Source organism: Salvelinus sp. IW2-2015, linkage group LG4q.1:29 (assembly GCF_002910315.2).
Source record: "Salvelinus sp. IW2-2015 linkage group LG4q.1:29, ASM291031v2, whole genome shotgun sequence".
Lineage (NCBI taxonomy): Eukaryota > Metazoa > Chordata > Actinopteri > Salmoniformes > Salmonidae > Salvelinus > Salvelinus sp. IW2-2015.
The window spans coordinates 850,739-873,978 of NC_036842.1; the positions used below are offsets into that span (position 1 = coordinate 850,739).

Consider the following 23,240-nt stretch of genomic DNA (forward strand, 5'->3'; position numbering starts at 1 on the left):
TTATGACATCCAGTGAGAACAGCCACTTTTACAATAGTGCATCTAAAAATCTTTTAAGGGGGGGGGGGGGTATAATATGTGGAATGGATTGTGCATGGATTGTATATCACAAGTGTAGGAGGTCAGAAAGAGTGGGAGAGATCACTCTTATCCTTATCCTAGGTATTCTTATAAATGATGTTCCACTGGATGTCATAATGAATGCACCAATTTGTAAGTCGCTCTGGATAAGACGTCTGCTAAATGACTTAAATGTAAATGTAAATACTTCTCTCCCCACTGTATATCTTTATATATATATTTTAAATATTTTTCTTCGCACATATTTTTTATATTTTTCTTTAACTTTAACATACCTCCTGTAACCCGCCTCACGCAAATTCGTATGGATCTGCATTTTTTACTTTAGAACCGGAACCCCCAAAAGAAGCTAGCCAGCTACAGCACTAGCAGTAGACTACGCTAGTAGTCGTCAGCTAAGCGCTCTCTGCACGCGGCACAGCTAATCTTTCCGACTCGCCAATCTGCTCAGCACGATTCAACCCAGAGCTTATTGGACTTCTTTTTCTCCATATCAAATCAAATCAAATTATTGGTCACATACATAACATCTCGCTAACCATGTGTACTGTCGGCTTCGGAGTGTTAGGAAAGTGCGAAAGCAGGGCCAGAGCGAAGGGTAAGTGTGTGTGACTTCTAGATAAACGCGCGACCAATTGCCCTAGTGCAGGTTAATATCAACAAGTAATTGTCGTATATCCTGTAGTGTGGTTTTCCACTTTAATTTTGAGTGTGACTCCAAATCCAGACCTCCATGGGTTGATAAATTTGATTTCCATTGATAATTTTTGTGTGATTTTGTTGTCAGCACATTCAACTATGTAAAGAAAAAAGTATTTAATAAGAATATTTCATTCATTCAGATCTAGGATGTGTTATTTTAGTGTTCACTTTATATTTTTGAGCAGTGTGTGTGTGTGTGTGTGTGTGTGTATGTATTTATATAGATATACATTACCGTTCAAAAGTTTGGGGTCACTTAGAAATGTCGTTGTTTTTGAAAGAAAAGCTAATATTTTGTCCATTTAAAATAACATCAAATTGATCAGAAATACAGTGTAGACATTGTTAATGTTGTAAAGGACTATTGTAGCTGGAAATGGCTGATTTTTAATGGAGTATCTACATTTATCAGCAACCATCACTCCTGTGTTCCAATGGCACATTGTGTAAACTAATCCAAGTTTATCATTTTAAAAGGCTAATTGATCATTAGAAAAGACTTTGCAATTATGTTAGCACAGCTGAAAACTGTTGTTCTGATTAAAGAAGCAATAAAACGGGCCTTCTTTAGAGTAGTTGAGTATCTGGAGCATCAGCATTTGTGGGTTCGATTACAGGCTCAAAATAGCCGGAAACAAAGTACTTTCTTCTGAAACCTGTCAGTCTATTCTTGTTCTGAGAAATTAAGGCTATTAAGTGCGAGAAATTGCCAAGAAACTGAAGATCTCGTACAAACAGAACAGAGCAAATTGGCTCTAACCAGAATAGAAAGAGGAGTGGGAGGCCCCAGTGCATAACTGAGCAAGAGGGCAAGGAATTTTACATACACTTAGATTGGAGTCATTAAAACTAGCTTTTCAACCACTCCACAAATTTCTTGTTAACAAACTATAGTTTTGACATGTCGTTTAGGACATCTGCTTTGTGCATGACACAAGTAATTTTTCCAACAATTGTTTACAGATAGATTATTTCACTTATACTTCACTGTATCACAATTCCAGTGGGTCAGAAGTTTACATACACAAAGTTGACTGTGCCTTTAAACAGTTTGTAAAATTCCAGAAAATTATGTCATGGCTTTAGAAACTTCTGATAGGCTAATTAACAACATTTTAGTCAATTGGAGGTGTACCTGTGGATGTATTTCAAGGCCTACCTTCAAACTCAGTGCCTCTTTGCTTGACATCATGGGAAAATCAATGAAATCAGCCAAGACCTCAGAAAAAACATTGTAGACCTCCACAAGTCTGGTTCATCCTTTGGAGCAATTTCCAAATGCCTGAAGGTACCACGTTCATCTGTACAAACAGTAGTACACAAGTATAAACACCATGGGACCACACAGCCGTCATCCTGCTCAGGAAGGAGACGTGTTCTGTCTCTTAGAGATTAAGGTACTTTGGTGCGAAAAGTGCAAATCAATCCCAGAACAACAGCAAAGGACCTTGTGAAGATGCTGGAGGAAACAGGTACAAAAGTATCAAAATCCACAGTAAAACAAGTCCTATATCGACATAACCTGAAAGGTCGCTCAGCAAGGAAGAGGCCACTGCTCCAAAACCGCCATTAAAAAGCCAGACTACGGTTTGCAACTGCAAATGGAGGCAAAGATCGACAAAGATGTCCTCTGGCTTGATGAAACAAAAATAAAACTGTTTGGCCATAATGACCATCGTTATGTTTGGAGGAAAAAGAGGGAGGCTTGCAAGCCGTAGAACACCATCCCAACCATGAAGCACGGGGGTGGCAACATCATGTTGTGGGGGTGCTTTGCTGCAAGAGGGACTGGTGCACTTCACAAAATAGATGGCTTCATGAGGAAGGGGAATTATGTGGATATTTTGAAGCAACATCTCAAGACATCAGTCAGGAAGTTAAAGCTTGGTCGCAAATGGGTCTTCCAAATGGAGAATGACCCCAAGCATTCTTCCAAAGTTGTGGAAAAATGTCTTTTGGACAAGAAAGTCAAGGTATTGGAGTGGCCATCACAAAGCCCTGACCTCAATCCTATAGAAAATGTGTGGGCAGAACTGAAAAAGCATGTGCGAGCAAGGAGGCCTACAAACCTGACTCAGTTACACCAGCTCTGTCAGGAGGAATGGAACAAAATTCACCCAACTTATTGTGGGAAGCTTGTGGAAGGCTACCTGAAACGTTTGATCCAAGTTAAACAATGTAAAGGCAATGCTACTAAATACTAATTGAGTGTATGTAAACTTCTGACCCACTGGGAATGTGATGAAAGAAATCAAAGCTGAAATAAATCATTCTCTCTCCTATTTTTCTGACATTTCACATTCTTAAAATAAAGTGGTGATCCTAACTGACCTAAGACAGGGTATTTTTAATAGAGTGAAATGTCAGGAATTGTGAAAAACTGAGTTAACATACACCTTAGCCAAATATATTTAATCTTCCAACTATATCTAACAACTATTTTAATTTAACTTGACTGTATTGTCAGTGGTTGTTCCACTGGATATCATAAGGTGAATGCACCAATTTGTAAGTCGCTCTGGATAAGAGCGTCTGCTAAATGACTTAAATGTAAATGTAAATGTATGTCTTTTTCTCTCTCTCCACCTTCCTCTGCATCCCTCCCTCCTCCAGACCACATCCCAGAAGATCTATGTGACCCCTTCTACACGGACCAGTATGAGCAGGAGCACATCAAGCCGCCCGTCATCAGACTGCTGCTGTCCGGGGAGCTGTACTGCCGTGTCTGCGGCCTCATCCTGAAGGGCGAGCAGGCCTCAGCGCTGCAGTCCCACCTGTCTGTCATCCAGGCCCTCTCCCGGAAAGGCATCTACGTCCTGGAGAGCGACAACAACCCAGTCTCCGACGGTGACCTGGACTGTAGCCCCATCAAGATGGTGAGTAGAACGTACTGGGCTGGATAGAGAGTTGTAGTTGGGGTTTATGGGTTTGAAGTTAAGGACTGGGAAAGCTTGATGTGGGAGGGTATGTCTGCGTCCATATTTGAGTCTGGCTTTTGGAGTTGTTTCATTTATCTCCCCCACAGTTTTATTGATTCAAATGAAGTAACCCTAATAAAATGTTGGTTTGTATACCAAATAGGGAATATCAAGAACGCAGCAGCTATGCCTGGTGGTTTTTACAACAGTAAATGTGGTGCTACAGTGACAGTATTGTAAATCCTGTCAGCAGTAGGGGAACAATTGGGACAGGAAGGCCATCTATCTGTCTTGACCCTGCTTCTGGCCAAATTAGCAGCACAGCCACCAGCACTGTGTGTGTTAGTAAGAATTGTAACACATCGTGTACGTGTGTTTTTGTTCTACTATACTTTAGGGGTGAAACCCGGGTTTGGTACGTATTGCGGTTTTTGAGTCATGGTTCGGTTTCGGTACAACGGGAAAATGAAATGCCAAAAGTTACCTCTTAACTTCTCTGCGCTACGGATCCCTTTAGCGGGATAAATTTCCTAAACAACCGCTGAATTGTAGGGCGCAAAATATTACTAAAAATATTTATAATCATGCAATCACAAGTGAAATATACCAAAACACAGCTTAGTTTGTTGTTAATCCACCTATCGTGTCAGATTTTMWAAATATGCTTTGCAGCGAAAGKAATCCAAGCTTTTGTGAGTGTATCAATCAATGCTACAACAGCTAGCCCCAAATTAGCATGGTCACGAAAGTCAGAAAAGCAATAAAATTAATCGCTTACCTTTGATAATCTTCYGATGTTTGCACTCACGAGACTCCCAGTTACACAATAAATGTTKTTTTTGTTCGATAAATATTACTTTTATAACAAAAAAACGCCATTTGGGTTGCGCATTATGTTCAGAAAACTACAGCCTCGGTCCGGTCCTGAAAGGCAGAAGAAAATTCCCAAACGTATCAGATTCAAAAATATTATTACAAATATTTATAATCATGCAATCACAAGTGAAATATACCAAAACACAGCTTAGTTTGTTGTTAATCCACCTATCGTGTCAGATTTTMWAAATATGCTTTGCAGCGAAAGCAATCCAAGCTTTTGTGAGTGTATCAATCAATGCTACAACAGCTAGCCCCAAATTAGCATGGTCACGAAAGTCAGAAAAGCAATAAAATCAATCGCTTACCTTTCATAATCTTCGGATCTTTGCACTCACGAGACTCCCAGTTACACAATAAATGTTCTTTTTGTTTGATAAATATTACTTTTATAACAAAACAACGCCATTTGGGTTGCGCGTTATGTTCAGAAAACCAAAGCCTCGTTCCGTTCGATGAAAATTCCAAAAAGTATCCGTAATGTTCATAGAAACATGTCAAATGTTTTTTATAATCAATCCTCAGGTTGTTTTTAACAAACATAATCGATAATATTTCAACCGGACCGTAACCTATTCAATAAAAGAGAGAAAGAAAATGGAGAGCTACCCCTCTCGCGCGCAGGAACTAATCACCTGACTAGTTTTGAAAAATCTCGCTAATTTTTCAAAATAAAAGTCTGAAACTATGTCTAAAACCTGGTTACAGCCTGAGGAAGCCATTGGAAAAGGAATCTGGTTGATACCCCTTTAAATGGAAGAAAGACGGGCCAGGAAACACAGATAATTTTTTTTTTTAAATAACTTCCGGGTTAGATTTTCTCAGGTTTTTGCCAGCAGAATCAGTTTTGTTATACTCACAGACAATATTTTGACAGTTTTGGAAACTTTGCAGTGTTTTCTATCCTAATCTGTAAATTATATGCATATTCTACGATCTGGACCTGAGAAATAGTCCGTTTACCTTTGGAACGTTATTTATTAAAAAAATAAATAATAATAAAATAAAATAAAAATCTGACCCATAACGTCAAGAGGTTAACTTCTTTGGGCTCAACTCCCGTTAACGGGATCGATTTGACATCATCCGGTGAAATGGCAGAGCGCCAAATAAAATAAATAAATATTAGAAATATTGAACTTTCTTACATTCAGAAGTGCAACACACCAAATTAAAGCTTAACTTCTCATTAATCTAGCCACCGTGTCAGATTTCAAAAATGCTTTACGGAGAAAGCAAACCATGCGATTATCTTAGGACTGCGCCCAGCATACCAACACATGAAAATCAGATTTCAACACGCCAGGCTCAACACAAAAGTCAGAAATAACGATTAATTCATGCCTTACCTTTGAAGAACTTCTTCTGTTGGCACTCCAGTATGTCCCATAAACATCAGAAATTGTCCTTTTGTTACATTAATTCCGTCGTTACATCTCCAAAATGTCAATTTATTTGGCGCGTTTGATTCAGATAAACACCGGTTCCATCTTGCCCAGCATGACTACAAAATATCTAATAAGTTACCTGTAAATGCTGTCCAAACATTTGAAACAACTTTCCTAACACAACTTTAGGTATTTTTTTACGGAAATAAAATAACATTTAAGACGGGATAAACAGTGTTCAATACCGGATAAAAACAACGTGAAGCGCATGACCTGGAGCGCCTATCAAAACATTAGAGTGCACTAGGCTGGACCCTCGTTCTGAACTGCCGTACTTAATTTCTCTAAAGAAAAACATCAACCAATTTCTAAAGACTGTTGACATCCAGTGGAAGCGATAGGAACTGCAAGCAAGTGCCGTATAAATCTAGATACACATAGAAAACCCATTGAAAACACTGTCACCTCAACAAAAAAAATCCTGGATGGTTTGTCCTCTGGGTTTCGCCTGCCAAATAAGTTATTTTATACTCACAGACATAATTTTAACAGTTTTAGAAACTCTAGAGTGTTTTCTATCCAAATCTATTATATGCATATCCTAGCTTCTGCGCCTGAGTAGCAGGCAGTTTACTCTGGGCACGTTTTTCATCTGTACGTCAAATACTGCCCCCTAGCCTTAAGAAGTTTTAATAACCATTTTGCTTCAGCTGGCCACCTGTTTAGAAGGATCATCTCTGAAAATTGAAAAATCCTTTAGTCCTTTAGTCACCTAAACAGATTGTAGAGAATGATGATTAACAGACTGACATACTTTATTTTAATTTCAACCCTTTGATGTCTATGATGTACTAAGTACTTTGCTAAGGATTGATGTTAAAAAACCACAACATAGGGACTGATTCGGTTGTTCCCTTCATACTGGAGCTCTCTGCCCCACTTATTGCAGAACCAATTGTTTTTGGTGTTATCCCTACGATCTGGAAAGCAGCCAATGTCCTCCCCTTACATAAAGGAGGAGATCCTTATGACTTAGATAACTACCGTCCAATTTCCAAATGATCTTGCCTTTCCAAAGTTTTAGAATCCATGAACAACTTTCAGCTAAATAGTTTAACTTCTCACTCTATTTTTAATGTGCACCAATCCGGTTTTAGACCTGGACATAGCACAGCTTCAGCTGCTCCGCTTATTTTAGATTTGTTAAATTGCTTGGATCATAAAAATCATTGTGCTACCTTGTTTATAGACCTTTCCAAGGCCTTTAATACAATTTACTGTACCATCACGTTCTTATTCAATGGTTAACTGAAATAGGCCTGGATCAGGGTTCTTGCAAGTGGTTTGACAATTGTCAGACAGGACTCAATGTGTGATCTCTGGTGTTTCCTGGATATTACAAAAGGTGTACCGCAGGGGTCGGTACTTGGACCAGTTCTCTTTAATATTTATATAAATAATATTGGTCTATTTGTTAAAACTTGTAATATTCATCTGTATGCAGATGACACTTGTGTATGCCGTTGCCCTAACGGTTGACCAGGCTATGTTAGAGCTGCAATCTGACATTGTTAACTTACAGAAAGCCCTGGTTGATTTAACATTTTTACTTAATGCGGGCAAGACTAAATGCAGGTTTAAAACTTCTACTACATAAGCTTCCAACTTGCCTAATTTCATTGCTAACGTATAAAATAATGCACTTCCAAACCCGTTCACAGGATTGGTTAACTATTGAGGTCCCTCTGGTCTCGACCAATTTAGGTGAATCCTCCTTTAATTTTAGTGCCCCGCATTGTTGGAATAACCTACAAAATTCCTTGCGTCTTGATTCCCTGGTGCCACTAGGGCAGTTTAGGACTCTGGCGTTGAATTAATTAATTGCAGTTTTGATTGATGGTAGTGTTTTATTTGTTGAAATTGTGGTGTTGAGGTTGTCTTGTGGTTATTTGTATTTTTGTTTTAATTGTAATGTAAATGTTCTTCCTGTTGTGAGAATTGTTGTACTCAGGGTACCATTTGGAATGAGACCTTGGTCTCAATTGGGCAACACTGAAAACATACAAGTTCATACATTTTCTCCACTGCGGATTGGGGGGTGCTCTCTCGGTTGTTTCCTGAAGTCCACGATCACAGCTCCTTCGTTTTGTTGACATAGAGGAAGGAGGTATCTTTTTTTAGTACTTTTTTTTCTGCCAGACAATTCTCTCAAGATTCTATTTGATCTGTGGCAAACCTGTGACCGCAACATTTATTGCCACTCGTGGCAAACAGTTTACCAGAAGCCGTTTCTGGTAGTGATGCACCGATATGACATTTTTGACCGATACCGATATCCGATATTGTCCTTGCCAAAAAACGAAACCGATAATTAAAATGTTTGCGGCCTTTTAAGCATTCTAGTGCAGTTAAATAGGTAACGCACACACATGGATGCAGTGGTCTAAGGCACTGCATCTCAGTGCAAGAGGTATAACAACAGTCCCTGGTTCGAATTTAGACTGTATCACATCCGGCCGTGTTTGGGAGTCCCATAGGGCAGCGCACAATTGGCCCAGCGTCGTCCGGGCCATCATTGTAAATAAGAATTTGTTCTTAACTGACTTGCCTAGTTAAATAAAGGTTACACAAACACACCAACCAAAAAGTTATTTTGTTGACATTCATGTCCCCCTTACCAGTAAAACATAATCAAAACCTATTTCTTTCACTTACTTGCTGTGCTGTTTCGTTGTTCATTTGTTCATTCTCAACCAGGATTTATATGGAACGCCGTTTGGGTCTTTGCGTGTCAAATAAGCTTGTTGACCAATCAGGACCTGAATATGACTGCACGTCACATAATAATTTAACACGTTCACGTTCATTAATTGTTTACGTAGTTATTACACATTGATTACACTCACTCGTATTTCATATGTCACACCGATTTATTGATATGTATACTATGATGCTGGTAAAGTTGTCTCGCGCACCTACAGTGCTGGTCATAAAACAAAGCTAGCTAGCTCATGAATGCAAACAATGTTCTTGCCCAAAAAACATAGCAAAACGACAATCTGTTTCAGTAGCTATATACAGTGGGGCAAAAAAGTATTTAGTCAGCCACCAATTGTGCAAGTTCTCCCACTTAAAAAGATGAGAGAGGCCTGTAATTTTCATCATAGGTACACTTCAACTATGACAGACAAAATGAGCAAAAAAATCCAGAAAATCACATTGTAGGATTTTTTATGAATTTATTTGCAAATGATGGTGGAAAATCACTAGCCAGCTGCTTATAACGTTAGCTTTGGGCAACAGGGTTAAGTAGCTGGCTAGCTATTTATTTTCATGAACTAAAGTTCAATTTCCATAGGCGAACAACAAGTGGCAACCTAGCTAATACTTAGTCACAAGGATTCCTAAATCCTTGCTAAGAATAATGAAAATGACTGCAGTTTCTACTGTTCATTGTTTTCAGGCTGGTTGTATTGGTGCTAGCTAGGTACCAAGCTAAAGCTATATACCCCAGAACAAATTATGCTTTATTACCAACGAGGTATTGTAAACACATCGTTTGTGTCCGGGGTTTGATTGTTTGTAGACTTTTTTGTTCAGCTTTGACAGTGCAACTGTATCTTTTTTGACTCACAAAGACCCAAACGGCGTTCCATAATATGTATGTTTTGAAGCTAATAGCAGAGACGCTATTACTGTGGAACTCCGATAGGGCAACATCTGAAAATTACCGCACTTGGTAGTGTGTACCGGTGCTCGATCAGTCGGCGAAAGCCAACATCACCCACGACAGAGAACGGTTGATTGTCAAGGGCAATGAATTCCATTATCTTGGCTATAACCTTTCTAGCCCCGGGGTTCCGCTAGCGGAACACCCACAACATTCCACTGAAAAGGCAGCGCGCGAAATTCAAAAATATATTTTTAGAAATATTTAACTTTCACACATTAACAAGTCCAATACAGCAAATGAAAGATAAACATCTTGTTAATCTACCCATGGTGTCCGATTAAAAAAATTATTTACAGTGAAAGCACAACATATGATTATGTTAGGTCAGAGCCAAGTCAAAAACACACACAGCCATTTTTTCAGCCAACAATAGGAGTTAGAAAAAGCAGCAATATAGTTAAAATTAATCACTAACCTTCGATTATCTTCATCAGATGACAGTCATAGGACATCATGTTATACATGTATTGTGTGTTTTGTTCGATAATGTGCATATATATATTAAAACAAATCTCAGTTTACATTGGCGCGTTACGTGCAGTAATGTTTTGATTCCAAAACATCCGGTGATTTTGCAGAAATACTCATAATAAACATTGATAAAAGATGGAAGTGTCATTCACAAAATTAAAGATAAACTTATCCTCTATGCAACCGCTGTGTCAGATTTCAAAATATACTTTACGGAAAAATAATTATCTGAGAACGGCGCTCAGAGCACAATCCAGCCAAATAAATAGTCGCCATTTTGGCGTCAACAGAAGCTACAAAAACACTATAAATATGCACTTACCTTCGAATAACTTCATCAGAAGGCACTCCCAGGATTCCCAGTTCGACAGAAATGACTGAAAAGTTCCATAAAGCCCATCATTTAGCCACTTGTTGTTAGCATGTTCAGCCCACGAATCCATTTTCATGACGCACGAGCAATCCCTCCAGACAAAAACTCCAAAAGTTCCGTTACAGGTCGTAGAAACAGGTCAAATGATGTTTGCAATCCATATTTAGTATGTGTTTTACATTAATCATCAATAAGGATCCAACCGGAGAATTTCATTGTCTGAAGAAAGAGCATTGGAACGAGAGCACTCTCTCTCGCTCGCGCGCAAAACGAGACAGATTTCTGACGACCACTCACTAAAATAGCTCCTATGAGCCCCTCCTTTATAGTAGAATCATATAACTAAAATCTAAAGATGGTGACATCTAGTGGAAGCCCTAGGAAGTGTTTGCTTTTCCATAACTAGAATGGGTATCATTTGGCACTGTTTTGAAAATCGAGTTCTCACTTCCTGTGTGGAAGTCTTCTCAGGTTTTTGTCTGCCAAATGAGTTCTGTTCTACTTACAGACATAATTCAAACAGTTTTAGAAACTTCAGAGTGTTTTCTATACAATAGTAATAATAATATGCATGTATTACCTTCTGGGGCAGAGTAGGAGGAAATTCCGTTTGGGTACGCAATTCGTTCAAAGTGGAAACACTGCCCCCTGTCCATAACTGGTTTTAATGGATTTCGCCTTTGAGTTGTCTCGCTGAAATGTTCTTACTCTTTCAAATAACTGTTCGACTTGTTGACTTCTCGATCCACACAGCAGACATTGTGTGGGCTAGGCTATGAATGCTGTGTTGCATCGTGTAGCGCATCATTTTACGTGGCGTCATTACGTCATGTACCTGCGTTATATAGGTATGCACGGTAGCTTTGACATCGGTGTTAAGCTAGACATTCCGATATGTTCACCGATGTATCGTGCATCCCTAGTTTCTGGTGAGCACATGAGTTCCAAGACCAGTAACCGTTGATGATGTTGGAAAATGGAAAGCAAGCTATCTAGCTAGCTACAGTATCTACCAAAGTTGTCCGGTGAGTGTCTAAGTTATTAAACTTTAACATGTTATGAGCTAAATGATGTCTAGTTAGCAATGTCATGTTTTATGGGATAGAGTGAAACACATTTTGTTGATACCAGTTTAAATCTGATTGACTGGCTAACGCTTAGCTAGCTAATGTTAGCTATTATATATTTGCACAATTCATGTCAAGGTAGCTACCGTTAGCTAGCTAACTAATGATTTGCCTAAACACATTTTTTGGTGAATACGTTGCTGTCTTTTGGTACCAATATGCATTTCAATATGCTAGTATCACAGTTCAATAGCATGTTACCTAGCACAACAGCTAAGGCAGCTAGCTAGCAACAATATGAGTTGATTTGACATCAAAGCAAAACCTAACTTTTGAAGATTGATACCCTTGTCCTACCCGTGGGGTTGGGAGAGGCTGTATTGGGAGGAGGATGCATCAACACCCTGGAAATATGTTTGTGTTGCACTCACTCATAACTGTTTTTGAGTGATAAATTAGTGTATCGTTTTCAAGATTGATAAGGTAAGTAAATGCAAATATTAATTCTCATAAATGTAGCCCATACATTCATTCTTTGTAACAATTAGATCTTTCATTGCTTTAAACTGGGGCTGCAGGTAGCCTAGTGGTTAGAGCGTTGGGCCAGTAACCGAAAGGTTGCTGAGTCGAATCCCTGAGCTGACAAGGTAAAAATCTCTCCTTCTGCCCCTGAACAAGGCAGTTAACCCACTGTTCACCGGTAGACCATCATTGTAAATAAGAATTTGTTCTTAACTGACTTGCCTAGTTAAATAAATAAAAACTAGTATCTAGCTCGTCTTGATCATGTTGTTCCTTCTCTCTTTCTAGAAGCAATCAGTTACAAAAATAAAGGTTTAGGCCTTCAATCAAACTGAGAACAGAGATATATGTGTTCACCAGACAGGTCAAGGCTTCTTGCATGCATGGCTTTAAGATGTAAATTACACTCAAAAAAATGTTGGGTTGTTTGGATGACCCAATTGCTGGGTTGAAGGCATTGGGTTTTCTGTAAGTACAGCAAGGTTGGGTTGTTGGTGCTGGGCTATTAAGGTTGGGCTATGACTATTTGACCCAGCCAGTGGGTTAATTCTCCACCCACCAACGTGTGAAGTACACCAGAATAATGTGACTGATGAGTGGAAAACGGCTAACATTATTTTTGACAGACTAAGGTTGCTTTGGCTGACTGAAAACAGTGGAAACAGTAAGTAACAAATGTTGTGAATTATGAATTTGATGGTCATTCAGGTTAAATAGGTTGTCCTATCATAATTAGGTAGCTAGCTATGTTAGCTAATGTTAGCTTGTGCATTAGTTAGCTCACAATCGTTAGCTAGCTAGCCATATCCTGTGCTAATATTTCTAGCTGTGGTAACGTTTGCAAGCCAGCGACCATGCTCGCGAGTATTCTAGTTTACTGAAGTGTTGTCGTGGAATATAACAAAATGTATGTTATTTGTCGACCTAGCTAACTATGTCAGTGTCTGTAACGGTAGCTAGCTAAGTCTGACACTTCTTCTGGACTGTCTCGGACACTGTTTCACTTGTTAGCTAACGTTAGCTGGCTAGCTAAGTTATCATAGCTAGCTTTGACTTATTCTCCATCTGGCTTAATTTAACCAAGCTATTTGGTAGGCTTATCTAATGCTTGCATGGTGATTTTTGAGTTAGCTAGTGTTACTGTACTGGTTTTCAATGATTTCTGACAGGGGCAGCTTTAGTCAGACTTGTGAAGTTGAAAAGGATGGTTGCAAATTCAGTTAGCTAGCTAACGTTAGAGTTTACCTTAAATTTGATGTAGCCAAGTTCGTCTAGTTAGCTAGCTATGTTTCTAACATTTCTTTATTTCTGTACTTAAATGCAGAGGTCAAGGGCCAGTAACTGTTTGGTTGCTAGTTCGAATTCCAGAGCCAGCAAGGTGGAAAAACATGTTTAATGCATTCATTTGTGCAACTGATTAGGTACCCCCTTTCCCTTTTACCCTTTGTTTTGCTGCGGAGGAGATGGACCAGGAAACGCTCTTGCTTTTGGATGACTTGACTATAGCCTGAAGTTAGAGAAGAACATAAAAGCCTTATACTCAGTGAGTATTCTGCAAACACCAACTTTTTTATACACTCGGAGAGGTCCTCGGGATCACACATTAATACATTGGACTGTAGACACACCAAGCAACACACCAAGCTTGACCAGTAGTCGGGTCTTGTCAGGTACATGTTGAAAGATTTGTTGTGTTTTGAAAACTGATTGTTAAAAGGAATTTATAATTCATTGAATACTTTGTGCTCACGAGTCAAATGTGAGAGGCCAGCCCAGATGACCAAGTGTATGGAGGTACATTTGTGTCTTTTTGTCGAGAGCAAAACTTTTTTATTTTCAATCAAATATAATTGTCCTGAAAGCAAAAACGAGGCTTCAAAACACCCCTACAACATGTTGCCACCCCCGTACTTCACGGTTGGGATGGTGTTCTTCGGCTTGCAAGCATCCCCCTTTTCCTCCAAACATAACGATGGTCATTATGGCCAAATAGTTATATTTTTGTTTCATCAGACCAGAGGACATTTCTCKAAAAAGTACGATCTTTGTCCCCATGTGCAGTTGCAAACCGTAGTCTGACTTTTTTATGGCGGTTTTGGAGCAGTGGCTTCTTCCTTGCTCAGCGACCTTTCAGATTATGTCGATATAGGACTCGGTTTACTGTGGATATAGATACTTCCTCCAGCATCTTCACAAGGTCCTTTGCTGTTGTTCTGGGATTGATTTTCACTTTTCGCACCAAAGTACGTTAATCTCTAGGAGACAGAACGCGTCTCCTTCCTGAGCGGTATGACGGCTGTGTGGTCCCATGGTGTTTATACTTGCGTACAACTGTTTGTACAGATGAATGTGGTACCTTCAGGCATTTGGAAATTGCTCCCAAGAATGAACCAGACTTGTGGAGGTCTACAATGTTTTTTCTGAGGTCTTGGCTGATTTATTTAGATTTTCCCATGATGTCAAGCAAAGAGGCACTGAGTTTGATGGTAGGCCTTGAAATACATCCACAGGTACACCTACAATTGACTCAAATTATGTCAATTAGCCTATCAGAAGCTTCTAAAGCCATGACATTTTCTGGAATTTTCTAAGCTGTTTAATAAAGGCACTGTCAATTTAGTGTATGTAATCTTCTGACCCACTGGAATTGTGATACAGTGAAATATATGTGAAATAATCTGTCTGTAAACAATTGTTGAAAAAATTACTTGTGTCATGCACAAAGTAGATGTCCTAACCGACTTGCCAAAACGATAGTTTGTTAACAAGAAATTTGTGGAGTGGTTGAAAAAACTGTTTAAATAACTCCAACCTAAGTGAATGTAAAATTCCGACTTCAACTGTCTCATCTGGCCGGTACACTTGTGTTGTACAGCCATGTATTTGTAGGATAATTGGGATGTATTACTCTGTAACTATGGCTAGGTAGTATCTACTATAGTGGGACAACGTTAGCCTTAACAAATCCATATGCCAAATCAACCAAGATCATCTTCACATTCTGAGGTGTGTCACGTTACTCACTCACAACACTTACAAAAGTAAAGCCAGCTAGCTATGCATTTGAAGATTCATATTTTTTTTGTTTGTACTGACCTCTTGCACTGGTCAAGCAATTTGGTACACCTAGTTGTCTTATTTTTTTTATTATAAACGCATGTATTGTCTAGATAAAACTAGGCTATACATGCTTGATCAGAATTGATGTTGGTAACAATGACTAACTTAATTCTAATTAATCCCTCATCCCAGCATGGCCAGCATGCTGTGACTGCAGCAGCGTAGACTTTTTTCTCAATGCTTTCCCGGTCAGTTGAAGAACCCAGACAGGGACAGAGTCAGGGAATGACTACTAACCCAACCGTTCCAAACGAGATGGTCAAGTAGTGTAGCCAGCAGCTTAAAAAGTAGTGTTAGTACACAAACATATTTTCCATGTTCAACAATAAAAACATTTTGATATATATACAGTGGGGAGAACAAGTATTTGATACACTGCCGATTTTGCAGGTTTTCCTACTTACAAAGCATGTAGAGGTCTGTAATTTTTATCATAGGTACACTTCAACTGTGAGAGACGGAATCTAAAACAAAAATCCAGAAAATCACATTGTATGATTTTTAAGTAATTAATTTGCATTCTATTGCATGACATAAGTATTTGATCACCTACCAACCAGTAAGAATTCCGGCTCTCACAGACCTGTTAGTTTTTCTTTAAGAAGCCCTCCTGTTCTCCACTCATTACCTGTATTAACTGCACCTGTTTGAACTTGTTACCTGTATAAAAGACACCTGTCCACACACTCAATCAACCAGACTCCAACCTCTCCACAATGGCCAAGACTAGAGCTGTCTCTTATACACATCTAGATGTGTATAAGAGACAGCTACAGGACAATAGGCAAGCAGCTTGGTGAGAAGGCAACAACTGTTGGCGCAATTATTAGAAAATGGAAGAAGTTCAAGATGACGGTCAATCACCCTCGGTCTGGGGCTCCATGCAAGATCTCACCTCGTGGGGCATCAATGATCATGAGGAAGGTGAGGGATCAGCCCAGAACTACACGGCAGGACCTGGTCAATGACCTGAAGAGAGCTGGGACCACAGTCTCAAAGAAAACCATTAGTAACACACTACGCCGTCATGGATTAAAATCCTGCAGTGCACGCAAGGTACCCCTGCTCAAGTCCAGGCCCGTCTGAAGTTTGCCAATGACCATCTGGATGATCCAGAGGAGGAATGGGAGACGGTCATGTGGTCTGATGAGACAAAAATAGAGCTTTTTGGTCTAAACACTCGCCATGTTTGGAGGAAGAAGAAGGATGAGTACAACCCCAAGAACACCATCCCAACCGTGAAGCATGGAGGTGGAAACATCATTCTTTGGGGATGCTTTTCTGCAAAGGGGACAGGACGACTGCACCGTATTGAGGGGAGGATGGATGGGGCCATGTATCGCGAGATCTTGGCCAACAACCTCCTTCCCTCAGTAAAAGCATTGAAGATGGGTCGTGGCTGGGTCTTCCAGCATGACAACGACCCGAAACACACAGCCAGGGCAACTAAGGAGTGGCTCCGTAAGAAGCATCTCAAGGTCCTGGAGTGGCCTAGCCAGTCTGCAGACCTGAACCCAATAGAACATCTTTGGAGGGAGCTGAAAGTCCCTATTGCCCAGCGACAGCCCCGAAACCTGAAGGATCTGGAGAAGGTCTGTATGGAGGAGTGGGCCAAAAATCCCTGCTGCAGTGTGTGCAAACCTGGTCAAGAACTACAGGAAACGTATGATCTCTGTAATTGCAAACAAAGGTTTCTGTACCAAATATTAAGTTCTGCTTTTCTGATGTATCAAATACTTATGTCATGCAATAAAATGCAAATGAATTACTTAAAAATCATACAATGTGATTTTCTGGATTTTTGTTTTGGATTCCGTCTCTCACAGTTGAAGTGTACCTATGATAAAAATTACAGACCTCTACATGCTTTGTAAGTAGGAAAACCTGCAAAATCGGCAGTGTATCAAATACTTGTTCTCCCCACTGTATATATATATTTTTTTTTATGAGTCGAAACTCTGAAATGACCCCATCCACAACTGAAGAGCTGGAGCTAATCCAGGCCGGACTAGGGAAGAAACCACTGCTTATTCAGTGGTCTCCAATTTAACCTCTGGAGCTCAGAAATTATGAAGATTACACTGAGAGACAGTGCCACTCTGTTGGACTGGAAATTTGTGCTGTTGTACAATAATACTGTCGACGTCCTGTTGATTACCCAAGGTTATGTTATTTGTATGCAGCGAGGGATGGAAGGTTTTATTTAAATGTACATTTAAGGGATTTTTCAGTTGCTGCTGCAGTTGCTCATTTTTATATTTTGACACAACAAAGTTCTGTATTTGTGGATCTACTGTATTAGTGTTTACAGAATTGTACTAACCACCGTTCACTGAGCTCTGTGTCACTGTAGCATTGTTATGTCACTGCCTGATTTTGATTTTCATGTTAAGACACTGGATGGCATGTACACTAACTGTAAAGGTGACAGCTCGATAAATTATATGGGGGGAGAAAGTCACCTCAGGAGCCATATGACACCTATGGATTATTGAACTCTTCTGTAACTGGATAGTGTTTTATAGATCACTGCATTATTAGAACGTACTATAGGTTCACCTCTGCACTTGGAATCTGTTCGCTGTGTGCCCAATGGTAGTGCCGTGAACATGTTACAATTATTCACGTGTGATTATTTTGACACTGTTATACTACATAATGTTGATTGTTACATGGTATTTATCAGTTTTATATGTTCAAATGTTGGGTTTGTTTTTAGAGAGGAGTGTTATTTAACAAAGCTGCTTTGTGGAAATAAATACCATCCGTTTACAATAAGTTTAACTGAAACAGTTTGTTTACATCATACCAGTTAAAAGGTGGTGTTTTCTTTTTCAACATTTTTTTATTTTTTATTTTTAAATCATTATCAGGAGTGGCACTGGGGCTAAAACAATATCCTACATAGTGTGGGAGGACTGCACCTAAAAAGGCTGGAGACTCATAACTAATCGAAGAGCATGCATGTACAGTGGGGAGAACAAGTATTTGATACACTTCCGATTTTGCTACTTACAAAGCATGTAGAGGTCTGTAATTGTTATCATAGGTACACTTCAACTGTGAGAGACGGAATCTAAAACAAAAATCCAGAAAATCACATTGTATGATTTTTAAGTAATTCATTTGCATTTTATTGCAATGACATTAAGTATTTGATCACCTACCAACCAGTAAGAATTCCGGCTCTCACAGACCTGTTAGTTTTTCTTTAAGAAACCTCCTGTTTCTCCACTCATTACCTGTATTAACTGCACCTGTTTGAACTCGTTACCTGTATAAATACACCTGTCCACACACTCAATCAAACAGACTCCACCTCTCCACAATGGCCAAGACTAGAGAGCTGTGTAAGGACATCAGGGATAAAATTGTAGACCTGCACAAGCTGGGATGGGCTTCAGGACAATAGGCAAGCAGCTTGGTGAGAAGGCAACAACTGTTGGCGCAATTATTAGAAAATGGAAGAAGTTCAAGATGACGGTCAATCACCCTCGGTCTGGGGCTCCATGCAAGATCTCACCTTGTGGGGCATCAATGATGCATGAGGAAGGTGAGGGATCAGCCCAGAACTACACGCAGGACCTGGTCAATGACCTGAAGAGAGCTGGGACCACAGTCTCAAAGAAAACCATTAGTAACACACTACGCCGTCATCGATTAAAATCCTGCAGCGCACGCAAGGTCCCCCTGCTCAAGCCAGCGCATGTCCAGGCCCGTCTGAAGTTTGCCAATGACCATCTGGATGATCCAGAGGAGGAATGGGAGAAGGTCATGTGGTCTGATGAGACAAAAATAGAGCTTTTTGGTCTAAAACTCCACTCGCGGTGTTTGGAGGAAGAAGAAGGATGAGACAACACCAAGAAACACCATTCCCAACCGTGAAGCATGGAGGTGGAAACATTATCTTTGGGGATGCTTTCTGCAAAGGGACACAGGACGACTGCACCGTATTGAGGGGAGGAGGATGGGGCCGTATCGCGAATCTTGGCCAACAACCTCCTTCCCTCAGTAAGAGCATTGAAGATGGTCGTGGCTGGGTCTTCCAGCATGACAACGACCCGAAAACCCCCACAGGAATCACGAGAGCACTAGATGGCTGCGTAAGAAGCTCATCAAGGTCCTGGAGTGGCCTAGCCAGTCTCCAGACCTGAACCCAATAGAAAATCTTTGGAGGGAGCTGAAAGTCCGTATTGCCCAGCGACAGCCCCGAAACCTGAAGGATCTGGAGAAGGTCTGTATGGAGGAGTGGGCCAAAATCCCTGCTGCAGTGTGTGCAAACCTGGCAAGAACTACAGGAAACGTATGATCTCTGTAATTGCAAACAAAGGTTTCTGTACCAAATATTAAGTTCTGCTTTTCTGATGTATCAAATACTTATGTCATGCAATAAAATGCCAAATTAATTACTTAAAAATCATACAATGTGATTTTCTGGATTTTTGTTTAGATTCCCGTCTCTCACAGTTGAAAGTGTACCTATGATAAAAATACAGACCTATACATGCTTTGTAAGTAGGAAATCTGCAAAATCGGCAGTGTAATCAAATACTTGTTCTCCCACTGTACATGCTGCAAAGACTCCCTAACTCTTTGCCATTGTACACAATGGCCCATTGTCAGGGACTTCCTTTGACCATTCTAAAGCCACATGGGGCTGTCTGCAATAGAGAGAGGCTGGACTGAGGCTTGTAGGCTTGTGGAGGCAGGTCCTCACCAGACATCACGGCAACAACGTTGCCTATGGGCACAAACCCACCGTCACTGGACCAGACAGGACTGACAAAAGTGTGCTCTTCACTGACGAGTCACGGTTTTGTCTCACCAGGAGTGATGGTCGGATTCGCTTATCGTCGAAGGAATGAGCGTTACACCGAGGCCTGTACTCTGGAGCGGTATCGATTTGGAGGTGGAGAGCCCGTCATTGTCTGGGGCGGTGTGTCACAGCATCATCGGACTGAGTCTGTTGTCATTGTAGGCAATCTCAACGCTGTGCATTACATGGAAGACCCTCAAAGAGGTATCCTTCCTGCGGGCTCATCCTGACATGACCCTCCAGCATGACAATGCCACCAGCCATACTGCTTGTCTGTGCGTGATTTCCTGCAAGACAGGAATGCAGTGTTCTGCCATGGCCAGCGAAGAGCCCGGATCTCAATTCCATTGAGCACGTCTGGGACCTGTTGGATCGGAGGGTGACGGCTAGGGCCATTCCCCCAGAAATGTCCGGGAACTTGAGGGTCCTTGGTGGAAGAGTGGGCAACATCTCACAGCAAGAACTGGCAAAATCTGATGCAGTCCATGAAGGAGAATCGCACTGCAGTACTTAATGCAGCTGGCGGCTACACCAGATACTGACTGCTACTTTTGATTTTGACCCCCCCTTTGTTCAGGGACACATTATTCAATTTCTGTTAGTCACATGTCTGTGGAACTTGTTCAGTTTATGTCTCAGTTGTTGAATCTTATGTTCATACAAATATTTACACATGTTAAGTTTGCTGAAAATAAACGCAGTTGACAGTGAGAGGACGTTTATGTGTTTGCTGAGTTTATATCAACTCATACACCCTACCCTGTACCATGGAATCGGTACATAAAAAATCTCTTCCTAACTATTTTGTAATCTGTATGGCATAGCTGTCAACATCCTGATCCTCAAATGAAACTGGTATACTTTCCTATTTATGCTATTTTTATTCCTCCACCAGTTTTGATCCTTTATATTGGGCAGACAGACCAGTTTCCTACCTCCTCCCGCTGCCACCTGCCTCCTCCATTTTTTGGGTAATGCTGTAATCAATGGGGAATAAAATGCATAAAGTTTTGTGCGCTATTACAAAATATTTGATTTCAATTTTTATTTTAAATCCTCGTTTTTGCTTTCAGAACAATTATTTTTGATTGAAAAGAAAACAAAAACAACAAAAATACACAAATGTACCTCCATACAAGTGGCTTTACAACATCTGGCCGGCAAACCAGGTTGCAGAGTACATAAAGGAGACCGCGATCCAGAAGGCTCAGTGGACCAGACAGAAAGGGGACAAGACAGTCCGAGAGTATCTGTGTCTGCTGAATACTCCAGGCATGGTGGGTTGCATGTTTTACTAAAACATTAGACTTGAATTTGATTCTGACGCGTCCCACTTGACTCACAGGGAGAGCTGTGACAACACACGTCTGGAAAGGAGCCTGTTTGTTAATGCAATATTGGCAAATAAATTGTGCGACAGGGTTTGATTGGTTCTCTCAAATGTTTTTTTCTCCTCTGGGGTTGAGACCTCTCATTGTTTGTTTGAATTAGAAAATCCAACCATTGTAATAGAAGTGGGTGGCGCTCAGGGGCTGTGTGTGGCTGTGGGTGTTTAAATGAGAAAGACACAGAGAGCCAACCAGTAAAAGCACAGTCCCCTTTATTAAAGACACATTGTGCTGACAACATCAGTCATTCCAGACTCTGAAGTCAGGAGGACTTCAAGAGTTAGGTGTTAGCCAGGCTAGTGATTAATTGCAATGGAAAAGTAATTGTTTGTCTGGCTACAACAACACAATTTGAAGTCATACGGGGCAGAGTCTCATTATAAACAGCATTGGGTGTGGATACGGTGAGAACATGTGGATCTGAGCAAGTGTGATGTTTGTGGATATTTATGTAAATGTTAAGTTGTCTTGCTTTTGTCAATGTATGTTTTTGTTGGTCAAAAAAACTAAGTAGAATAAAATATTCTGAAAAAAGTGATTGTTTGCTTTACTACAGATTGCTCAGGACTTACACATTTTAAACCCGGCTACTAGGGGTCTTCGTTTCGCTAGCCTAGAGAGAACCAGGCCCAAGATCTTGTCTTGGAAGTGTAGGTATAGTGTGAAATGACCCTGCTGGTGGTGTCTTACGGTGTTCGCATGCTTCCCTGCCGAAACAGTAAGGAAGAGTTTGTGCATATATTATGACGACATTTTGTGACATTTTTGTTTGTTTTGGACTTCGGTACAGGTTTTCGGGCACACCAAATTTTGGGGGGAGGCAAGTCGAAGTTGATAGCTGAAGTCTACGCCCCTTCGTCGGTGATTGGTCAACAGTAAAGATTCTTCAGTAAAGTCTTTGTCATTCAACGAGAGACGACTCGTTTTCATACACATTTTCTCATTTGGAAAAACATCTTAGTTACATGTAAAATTGCACGACTAAGATCTCGGCAAAAACATAACTCAAGACATCTTTCATTGATTTTTTATCTTAGATCAATTCAGACTACTTTGAGGAAGTGTATACTGGCTACTGCGTCTCAAAATTGACAAGCAGTACTATTGCCGTTTTTTTCTTGTTTTTTTAACCCATTACAGTCTGTTACTGCTATTAGCCAATACAAACGCATTGAATAACAAATAAACTACATGGAACAACAGTCCCCACAAAAAAATCTAAAGGAAGTTTGTTCAGAAGTTTCTGACCTATGTCTGAGAGAGATAAGAAAGATCAGGAAACATTTATTCTTTTACATTGAACCCCTTATTTTTGGCACTAAACAGTCTCCATATATACTTCCACTCACACCGACATGTACGCGTTCGTGAGAGTCTCACCTTTACACAGAGGGGGTCATATTAGTGTGTAGCCCAGACTGTTCGGACGCTACAGACAGAAGTTGGCAGATCGGCTGTACCGACTTCCAATGATTCCCAAGATGCTTGTGGGAGTCGTAGAGCAAAACGGAGAACACCATCGTGTTCGTGAGTCTACTCTTTCCATAATAGTTTGTAGGCCAAACGGTTCCGACGCTGCAGAAGATTCTGAGAGAGGACCGATTTTCGGGATGTCTCATGGTCTGACAAACACTGCTCTAGCGCTGTCACCTTTCACCACAGATGTGGAAGTGCGAAATCGTCAGATGTGGTGGATTGAGACACATCCAATGCAAGAAAAATACATATGTCTAGCTTATACTGATTGATTTGTCTATAGCGATAAAAAAAAATATTACGCTCATT

At 40.4% G+C, this 23,240-nt stretch overlaps 1 protein-coding gene across 1 annotated transcript in view; it reads left to right on the plus strand.

Moving 5' to 3' along the window:
- LOC111961214 (calmodulin-regulated spectrin-associated protein 1-B-like) overlaps positions 1 to 23,240 on the plus strand; it is a 117,247-nt gene that overhangs the window by 13,736 nt on the left and 80,271 nt on the right. Inside the window, 1 exon segment of the mRNA XM_023983297.2 lies at positions 3,397 to 3,659. Within this exon segment, the coding sequence (XP_023839065.2) occupies positions 3,397 to 3,659 (263 nt within the window).